Source organism: Carassius gibelio, chromosome B22 (assembly GCF_023724105.1).
Source record: "Carassius gibelio isolate Cgi1373 ecotype wild population from Czech Republic chromosome B22, carGib1.2-hapl.c, whole genome shotgun sequence".
In the NCBI taxonomy this organism is placed as follows: Eukaryota; Metazoa; Chordata; class Actinopteri; order Cypriniformes; family Cyprinidae; genus Carassius; species Carassius gibelio.
The window spans coordinates 27,938,466-27,949,363 of record NC_068417.1 but is presented as its reverse complement, the minus strand read 5'-3'; the positions used below and the strand labels follow the sequence as shown (position 1 = coordinate 27,949,363).

The 10,898-nt window shown below is 38.6% G+C and overlaps 1 protein-coding gene across 1 annotated transcript in view; it reads left to right on the top strand.

The window, feature by feature from the left end:
• LOC127987995 (ubiquitin-conjugating enzyme E2 R2) overlaps window positions 1-8,098 on the top strand; it is a 9,373-nt gene extending 1,275 nt beyond the window's left edge. The window contains exons 2-5 of the mRNA XM_052590477.1: window positions 5,416-5,502; window positions 5,873-5,970; window positions 6,353-6,487; window positions 6,886-8,098. Coding sequence (XP_052446437.1) covers window positions 5,416-5,502; window positions 5,873-5,970; window positions 6,353-6,487; window positions 6,886-7,102 — 537 coding nt within the window. The 3' untranslated portion in view covers window positions 7,103-8,098. The remainder of the gene's footprint in view (window positions 1-5,415; window positions 5,503-5,872; window positions 5,971-6,352; window positions 6,488-6,885) is intronic.
• The last annotated feature ends 2,800 nt before the right edge of the window (window positions 8,099-10,898 follow it).

The following is a 10,898-nucleotide window of genomic DNA, read 5'->3' as shown; positions in this document are numbered from 1 at the left end:
GGCACCTTTTCTGAAGACAAACACGTACATATAATTTATTTGAACCTATTGCTGCTAAATAACTTCTGTTGTGTCCAACCTGTCAGACCACAACAATGGCAGTTATATTTAGCCTGGCTTCTTAGCTCTGCCTGTGTGTCACGGGCTTGCATGCTGGCCAGCCAACCTCCACACATCATGACTTGAGCAAGTGGCCACGACTTGCTGGGAACATTGGCTACGGAGTCACAGCCTGGGTTGAAAACAGATCTGTTGGCCCAGTAGAGTCTCTCTTATTGTTTAAACTTCAGAAACAATGCATAGCTGCTGTTTTCCTGCACTGAAGTGGAAAACCGTGTCTGTTTGTTAGTGGTGAGGAAGGAAGTAGGTCAGTCTGGGAACTTCTCAACATCTCATCCAACAGGAAGAGATGAGTAACCATGACTTCCTGCACACTACTGAACTTCACCAAAACAGACAGGTTTCCCTTCTGCATTCTTTTTCCGGTATTTTTATTTATTTTTATTTTTATTTATTTTTTATGTTGTGATTGTTCAATGTATATTCAAACAAAAGAGTCTTTAAGTTGGAAATCAGTATGGTCTTTTTTTTTTTTTTTTTCGTTTTTACAAAGAAAATTTGGAACCAACAACAAATCTTTTAAATCACTTGAAATATTGTTCAAATTGTAGTTGCCATTTATTTACATCTGAAAATGTTTTAATAAAATAGAAAAATATATTCACAAGGAAGATGTCAGCAATATCTTAATAGTTCAATATAAGCCGCCTTTAATAAATTGTATATATTACTGAGTTTCGGTAGTGACAAATATTACCAAACTTCCTGAAGATACAATATGAAGATTTAATTGCACAATTAGTAGAAATGTTTACCTTGGGTATTATACAATTTGCTCGCGCACAAAATTTGCAAGTCGTTTACACCTCTGACTTTACACAAGTTCTGTAGAATGGCCCATATAGTATTTAAACATTGTTGTTTTAATATAATTATTGTTATTCTTTATCATTTATCAATTGATTTAGTCAGTACTGGATTTTTAATTAAACGGTGCTGCCAATTTCCCCATTTAATCTCTTTTAGAAATGTGTTTGACTTAATTTTACCTTTGCTGTCATCGAAAGGTGCTAAAAATGCTTTTTTTTTTTTCTCATGTCATAGCCTACATAATTATGTTGTGGTGTCTAAATTTTAATAAGAATTTAAATATTTACATTGTATAAAAACATTTTTTTAATAAGGCTTTTTAATTTAAATTTGACTATGTTCCTGTAATACAAAATTACTCCTCTGGTGATTTGTCAGATTTTGGTCATATCACCCACCCCTAGCGTCACTCTTTATCTAGCTTCCATTTTCCAGCTAAGAGAGATTTGGTGCAGTCGTTAAGTTCTCATGAGTGGGATCTCTGTAAGCAGGCTTCAAGTTCTTACACGTGGCGCTGGGCTGACAGCTAGCAGGTCGCTCCGGTGAAGCGTGCACACACCCAGGCCCTGTGGCAGGTGAGGTGAGCTGGGCTGGGCCGTGCTTGATTCAGCCTGGCAGCTTGAGTCATGTTACCCCCCACCCCAAAGTGTCACACAAACCACAGACTGACACACTAACTAGGCCTGTTCTAGCTTCCTTTAGTATCTGGAAGGGGTTTGGAGTGAGTCAGCCCATAATAACTCCGTTCAACTCTTTCAAGATGTCTGATATGACTAAGAACCGGTAATTAACTTTTGTGAGAATCAAGCGTGTTAAAGAAATGTAGTTGTTGTTGGTCTTGTATTCATATTTAGAAGCAAGTATCAAGCCTCCCTGTTCAATACCTGGGGAAAAAAATAGGGAAAATGTCCAATTCAAAGCTAGAAGTTATGTTTACGACCATTTAGTTTGAAATTGTGTAGCCTTGAATGTGACACTCGGATAGACAAATTGAACAGTCAATTATAAACGCTGGTAAATTCACAATTTGATAAAAAAAAATTAGACCGTTAATTGTTATATCAAACCATCCATCAAATTATAAATCAACTTTTGACCATCAGATCGTCTTGATTTATTTTTTCAATATTCAACTTTTTTTAAATATCAGGTTGTGAATTTATCTGTGAAGTCCATTGGTGCAAGTCACAATTTCATAATCGATTTGTCTAAGAATTCAGGAAATAATGCAATGAATTACTGTGGCGACCCGAGTTCGATTCCCGTTTCGAGGTCCTTTGCTGATCTCGCTCGCCTCGCTCAACCCAGTGCCGCCTTGTCTGCTCTCTACTGTCCTGTCCATTAAAGGCATAAAAGCCCATAAATATAACTTTGAAAAAATTGACAAATGCATGGTGGTTATAGATTATGATTGAGAAGTGCATGTTTAATTTGTCTCTGTTTCCTGTGATCTATTGGCTCATTGATTTTCCCACTGAGCCAGAAGGAGGCTCCCAATCTATTGTCAGTCATCACTCCAGTGTTACAGCAGCTGTCACTGGTATCAGCAAGGTGTTCGCAACAGATGTAAACGCCACTACACCAAAATACAAGACTACACAGTCTGAACAAATGTATCTGATGGATCGGTCGACAGGTGCTCTAGTTCTTCACAGAAAACTTTATGGCACACTAATTAGGCTAATTTCCTGCGTCTGGTGGATCCCAGTTTATTTTTAACTAGCTTTTGGTGTCTGATGAAGCAATGGTGTGAATTAAAAGAAGTTACTACCTCTGGCCCTCAGGGACTGTCTCTCCCTCATGTAGTTTACACTGAAGGACACCATTTCCCAGTTCTCTCTGTTTCAGCTGGGATGGAGGAAGTGAGATCACTTGAAGATGAGGAGAATAAAGGTGGTGTAGGAGAACAGGACCGTTTGTTCAAGGAGAGCAGCAGTGACCTGGTTTATTTCTTCCAACCTAATGTCCATGGGATTCTCTTCCTCTCAAATGGGATCGTAGGAGAGCGATTTATTTTTAGGTTTCACTCCGAGATGGGGATTTTCAAGCCAAAACGACTTTTTCCATGTGGCCCACATTGTCATTAGCATTTTACATTAAACCAATACATTGCGTAACGCGGATATGAGTGTATTCCAGAACGAGTTGCTCATGTAAACCAAATGCTGTGCTCGGCTCATTCGTGAAGTTTGACATCTGCTGAATCGGCTGGTACAGAAACATTGAGCAGTAATGCTTCATACAGCACTCATCCTGATGAATCCTATTTAAGCGTCCACTTCCTTTTCGCTGAATGTAAAGTATTTTAATTTTAGATTAGAGATGTTACTTCTCAGATGTATAGCCACGTTGAGTTTTTTTTTCTGTATTGTCATGGTTGGGAAAAATTACATTGAAATAATTGACTTTGGCGTTTTGAAGAGTTGCGAGTAGTTTGTGAGAATTTGAGAAAAAAAATTTGTAGTTGTTGGCATGATAACCTTGTGGGCTGTCCCTGTCTCTCAACTTTGAAAGTGTTCAACTTGATCTGTTGTTCATAGTATCAGTTTGCAAAATTTTTGCCTCTAACAAAGTTTTTTCAGCGTCAGAAATTCTTACAGTTGTGTTCTAGGAGCAATACGTTTGACTGGTGCAATATTCTTATCTATGTTGCTTATTGTGCGTTCTGGTAGACGACTCTTGCCCAAACGTGTTGTAAAAATTGTAAACTGCCATTTCAGCATTCAGCAGACTGATTGGAACCAATGTCTGGGCTATGCTGTATATCGTACAGTCTGATAGACTGATGTTGTATTTGATTGTAAGAATATGACTGCAGTTAACAGGTCGGTTGGTGCCAAAGTCTTAGCTGTCATGTATATCGTACCATTTTATATACTGTTGATGCTGTGCAAGCACTAAATGTAAAAATATGACTTAAAATTTACATAGCTAGATGGGTTTTCAACCAGTCTATATAAATGGACATAAAGAAAATCTGTAGCTTTGCACATCCCTGTCCTTAAAGTTTGAGGCTCATCTAGTTATTGGGTAACGTAGCTAAAGCGAGACTCTATGCAGACAGGCTGTCACAAGAGCTCTTGTGTGTCGGGTCATGTGCAGCAGCGAAGGACTCCTGTAAGCTGCCCCCGGCGAAACTTAACACCGTTACCTTCTCACACGGATCCCTACTTGTGGTTTAATAGGCTTGCTTGCTTGAAAGTTGCCCTACACTACTTGGGTTTCAGGAATTGAGTAGCACTTGATACGTACAGGTGCCCCTGTGTTTGTGTGCTTGTTTGGTTGCTGGTTGACCCAACCCCCCAGTACCCCTCCCGATAGCTGGGCCTTTGAAGCACACACCAGCTGACCGTGCCAAATCAGCAAATGTGTGTGCTGTGGGGGTTGTGAAGTGGTCCGTATGCATGTGTGCCCACCACCCACTGTACTGAAAGGCACCAGGCTCAGCTTGCTACAGATTGTGAAGGGTTTGAGTGGATGTATGTATAAAAGGTTTGTTTATGCTCGCATATATATGGATGTGCATGTCACAGATTCAGTGTGTGATTGTTTGGGTTCAGACCTCGAATTTGGTGCTGCCTACTCTAAGGTTTAAAAGAGGGTTGTTGAGATTCTGCATTAAGAATAATACACCTTTAAATTTAGATTACATATATTATTCAAGATAATGCAAATATATTATTTCAAAAAATCAATTATTAAAACATTCTTAATAGGTAATGCTAATCCATGTCTAGTCTTATCTAGGGACTAAAATACTACAGAGACTTAAATGTTGGCCCTCTTTTTGCTTTAACCACCAAAAACACCTGATCAGCCGAACAGTCAAACACTTTGGCATCGTGGCAGCAAGTTTTGCATGGCAAGCACTGCTTACATTTTCTTAAAATTTTAGCACTACGAATAAGTTGGAACAAGTTCGGGGAACCCCTGCTCTGTAGGGGACCTGTGAATATTGAACTGGAAAAAGTAGATGGGGCATACAACCTGGATACTTGTGTTGCCAATTCTGTCCGTTAACACCCAAATGAAGCCTACAGTAGAGTTCATGCTTTCAACTAGTAGTATTTCTACATGTTGAGGATGTGTTTTTCTACATGCGTAGAGTCTTCTGTCCAAATAACGGCCTGTGCCACAAATCAGTCTATATGCTGTTTGGATGTGTTGCAGATGGTAGCTTTCAGTTAAATCAGATTCTCAAATGAAAAACATACCTAATGTACCGCTTGACTTTTCATCTTGTCTGTTGGTGCATGAGGTATTGTTTTAATAAACCCACGTTTTAACCACTTAAACAATAGATATGTCACTAAAATGTGTCATGGAGGTGTATTCAGTAGTTGACTGACAAAGCTATACAGTACCGGTAGAGATCGTGGATATTGGCATTATATTGCTTCATTGAGTGGCTCAGTGCTTGATCACGTATCACTGGAAGACAATGAGCCATTGCATCCATTCCCTAATGTATGTTTTTTCTTCCAGGCACGGATCAAATTCCCCATCGACTACCCGTACTCTCCCCCTGCCTTCAGATTCCTCACCAAGATGTGGCATCCCAACATCTATGAGGTTGGTCTACACAAAGCCGGAGCAACATTTGTGTGGCTTAAAATAACACACTTACATTTAAATAACTGAATTACTAGAATCTAGAATTAATTTAATTATGAAAATATATTATAACAATGTTTTCATTATCAGTGTTACCTTTAAAAAAATAAAAAATTAAAATAATTTGACTACCATCATAATTGTTACCTTAAATGAGGAACTGAATGTAGTAAATTGAATGCATTATATTTTGGATATGTATATGCTTATATGCAGATTTCCATGTTGAAAATCAGGCATTTTAAATCTAATTTAATTTAAATCTAACAGTATGAACTATTTTAGGCGATGATCATGACGGATGTTTAACAAGTTAACATCATTTCAGAATGGCGATGTATGTATTTCCATACTGCACCCTCCAGTGGACGATCCCCAGAGCGGGGAACTGCCGTCGGAGAGGTGGAACCCAACACAGAATGTGAGGTACAACAGAATTTAAAAAACTAAAACACATTCTCTCATAAATTTAGACTGCAATGTTCTACATATTTGTAATTATAGTGGAAAGGGCGCGCTCAACTCCCAAGTCGTTTAATCAGTGCGAGTAATAAAGTTATCTGGAGATAAGAGGGAAAAAAACGCACTCTCAAGATATCTCTTTATACATTTTTCGTACCATGTTTTACACAAGACACGTTTTGGCCTAAGCCATCATCTACATATTCTTAATCCCAATGCTAATAGCAGTTACCCTTTGCGCGTTACCTTTTCTCCTCTGTTACGCCTCGACAGTTTGAGATCAATAATTAAGCCAAACGGTTGCAATTAGTTTAATTTAATCAGCTGATATCTGCTTCCCTTTCAGGACAATCTTACTGAGTGTGATCTCGCTGCTGAATGAGCCCAACACCTCCTCGCCTGCCAACGTGGACGCCTCCGTCATGTACCGCAAATGGAGGGACAGTAAGGGGAAGGACCGCGAATACGCAGAGATCATCAGGTGTGAGGGAAAACCTTTTCATCCATTTGTTCACGTCTGTTACATAACCCTGCATTTGATTTGCAAAAAAAAAAAAAGCGTTTTTAATTTTCTTTTAATTTTTGTGGCGGCTTTGCTGATGATTAAGTCATAATACAAGACTACTTCGACTTACAAATGGTTCTCAAAAGCAAAAAGGCTAAAAAATGCGCATCATATTTTGTGATTGTGTTGTAGAGCAAAATGGGAACTATTTTTGTAATCGGCACACAAAAATTTGTGCGCAACGAGTATTGGATTTAATTTTGCGAATATGATGCATCATGCATATATAAAATGCATCTAGACGTATGCGTGAATATCATTTGAGTTGTATTTTGTGCGTTGCACTCAACTGCTTGGTTTGGTCATTTTCACAGGAAACAGGTTCTAGCCACCAAAGCCGACTCAGAGCGGGACGGGGTGAAAGTGCCCACCACACTAGCCGAATACTGCATCCGTACCCGTGCCCCACCTGCCGACGAGGGCTCCACCTTATTCTATGATGACTACTATGATGATGAGTTAGATGATGATGAAGAGGAAGATGAGGACTGTTGCTATGATGAAGACGACTCTGGGACTGAGGACTCTTGATGAGGAGCAGCCGGGCTCTCCGCTTCCGGGTTTCAGTTTGGTTTTGTAGCTTTTAAATCAAGTCGAAAAGGACTTTTTCAGTTTTTGTAGATCTGAGATCCCAGACATCACCAAGGGCGAGAGGTGATTTACGTATAGGTTATGGATCCCGATGAATTAATTGAAAGTCTGTTCAAGTAGCAACCAAATGCTGGAGTCAACTCCAAGCCGAGACGCTTTGAGGGGGTTTGTTTTTTGTTTTGTTTCTTGTTGTTTTGGGGGGCAGGTTGGGTTCGCCCAATCAGTGCGAAACAGCCCAGCTCATGTTTATTTGATTCTCCATAACTCGCCTTTCAGAGGCACCTGATCTCAGGTTTCAGTGTCTGTGATTCAACAGTGTCAGCGTCTTTGGTGGGGGGAAAAAAGGTAGCTAATACACGTTCTCAGGGCTGTTTGTTTCTTACACCACAATGCATCATATTCTGCTTCTGTAGCCAAGGACTGAACATGCTTCTCAGATAAAAGGCAAGGGGGCAAGAGGTTTAATAAATGGATGCATCACACACAGTTCACACCATTCTAAGCTTCATCTGCTTTTTGGACTTTAATATTTCATTTTATCCATCAACAAACCGGTATTCTTTGTCTTGTTTTCGATTTTATGGGGTTGCGAGGTAGTGCGTTTGAATCTTCACTATATTTAGCTACTCTTTGACATTTTGCTGGTATTTTAGTTTAGTTATATCCTTTTTTTCATTTTAAGCCTCTGAGGTGACTCTAACCTAAAACCCTCCTCAGGAAAATGGACACAAGACTTTGGTGTGTTTGTGGCCGACATCTTGACCCCGAACAGACTTTTTAAACCCTTTCAGCAAATTCATGCACACAGGGTATTTTGGGACACTTTTCCCCTCCTTGTTTGTACTTTTTTTTTTTTTTTTTTTTTTTTGCTATTCTTCTTTTTGCTATGCTTTGTAAATCTATTTAAAGTCTGAATAAAGATCTTTATAACTGTAATGCAGTTGTTGATGAATAATAAGATTCAGCGATATAATGAATAATAAAACGGTAAGGTAGCGGAGTATAATATTTTAAACAATGACATAACAAAGTGTGTGTGTATATATTCTATAATATGAATTGAGTTCCTGTATATTTTGCTAAGACTGCCAAATGCCAACTGTTCCCAAAATACAAATTTTGCCACAAGAGGGCAGCAGTGGACTTCCTCCTTAGTGTTATGGTTTTGTTAGCTGATAAATCTAAGCTAACCATATAGATTATACTCCTTTTTTTTATTTTTATAAACATTAGAGTAAAGTTGTCGCATTTTATTCAAAGTAAAGAAGTATGAAATCAAGTAATGCCATTATGTCCTTCCTTGCTTTTGTATATTAAAGTGTGCCAAAAGGATCATTACAGGCCTACAGTCCAAATGGAAACATTAAGTAAAGGGACCAATTCTCACTATAAACAAGTTTCTTATTAGTGTGCCTATAATTAACTTATTGGCTGTTTATTAGTGCTTATAAAGCACATATTCAGCATGAGCATACTCTACATCCCTACCAATACCTAAACTTAACAACTACCTTACTAACTATTAATAAGCAGCCAATCAGGAGTTTGAGCCAAAAGTTGTAGTTAAAGGTTTGTTATTGGTGAGAACTGGACCTTAAAATAAAGTGTGATCGTTATACTTTCAAAATCACAACATGTGTATGATGTACTTCCCTTGTATACGTGAAGTTACTTCATCGTACCGTGTAAGTGAGAAAAAGGCTCCCGCTCGGAAAAATGGATGTGAAGGAATAATTTGCATTTAAAGGGCATTGATCATAGGTGGTTGACCTTTCATTTGAATGAAGACTGAAAGGAGTTTGCCACAGCACTCGTGTGCCAGGATCTATCATGAAAGTCCTTGAACGATGTCATTGCAGTCTGGCATTCTGCTGCTCCATTATGTTGTCGACACACCTGGCTTGAAAGTCAGCTAAACTGAAAGCTCTTTGATTGGAGGCACCACAGTGTAAAGCACTGATGATCTACAGTCTCTGATCGGTCCATCCCAGATCCGTTGCCAAAATTCCCATATCACTGCATTGGTCAAACAGTTGGAGGGCGAATAAACTCAAGGTATAACCACATTCTGTGTTGTGCCGAGACTTTGTGATGCTTTACAGGTAGAACTACTGCATCTGAAGCGTCCTTAACCCATTATAACAAGGCCTTGCCCTCTAGACAGGAGTGTTGTTCTCAACCACTCCTCGACTGTTGCAGATTGCTGGGTCGAGCCATTCAGACAAGAGGGTGATAGGAAAAACTTGAAGTCTCCCAGGAGGGTATGAATGTGGTGTTGTCTCCAAGGAAACCGATGACGGGGAATGGAGCGTAACCAAAAAGCCCTACTGTGAAATAAGTGAGTGGTGTTTATTCTCTTCCACACCTTGTGAATCCATGTGAGCGCTACATAACTTGTTGGAACATGGAGTACCCTGGGCCTTTTGGCTGCTCACTTTTGACCTTTTTATTTATTTGCAAGGTCAGGATGTTTTTAAAAACAGATATTCCTGATTCTTATATATGTCCAAATGTCAGAGCCATCCAACCAAATGCTTCCTTGTGGAAAAATACAACAACAGACACCATCACATAATTTGGAATGGTTTTACTGGTTATAATGGGAATTGTATTGGTTTTAATGGGAATTGTAATGGTGCCTGTTGCGCTCTGTGGGTAATTGGTATCCTCCTATTGGTGGTTTGATAAGTGCTACATCTTAATAGAATATGTCCCAAAACTCACGGTAGGAAACCATTTGCAATGGTTAAAAGTTGATGGTTTGTAATGGAAACCATTAGAATTTCTGTGATGGTTTCTATTGTCTTTTTCAGCAGGGTTTCAATACAGCGACACAGCTCTGTGCCATAATTATTCATATATATATATATATATATATATATATATATATATATATACCACAATTAGCACTCAAAAAACATCAGTCACGTTTACTCACCATTATGTTGTTCTAAACGCATAGACCTACTAACTTACTCCTATTGAAGAATGTATAGGTGATCGTTTTTTCCTTGATGCGGTTGGTATTTAAGCCTAAAAAATGACACAAAACACCATAAAATGTCACAAATGTCATCCATGTGGCAATAACTCCAAGTCTTTGGAAGTAAAAGTATATTTTTCTGAGAGACACCCAAAATTAAGCCGTTAACTGTTGCGACTGAATCGGTGAGTTGAGCGAAGAATCGGATCCCTCTGATTCCTGAATGAATCATTCAGATTCATGGAATGAATCGGAAATCGTTACTTTTCTCAACTTGCCAAGGAGAGCTCTGCTCATTTCAATATTTTTATTCAACAAAACTTTTTTTTTTTTTTTAGTTTCTCACACAAATATTGTATGGCATCCCATATGAATTGACTGAGTTCTATTTTTAGTTCTTCATCCTTTTTTAAGCTTAAAGCTCCTATGTGTATATATATATATATATATATATATATATATATATATATATATATATATATATATATATATATATATATTATGGAACAAATGTCATACCGGTTTGGAATGACGTGAGTAGGTAATGACAATTTTTATTTTAGTTTGAGAGCACATGTCTATAATTCAATGTCTTCTATTCCTGGAGACCCGGCATCGCCCCGGGGTTTCTCGGGTCACTATTTGGAACCTGTTCTATTTCTACTCCTGTAAAAATCTATTTGTTGCCATAGATATGGCAAGGTCTCCAGGGAAACCAATGGTCAGATCGCAGCAGAAGATGGGCAAGTGATT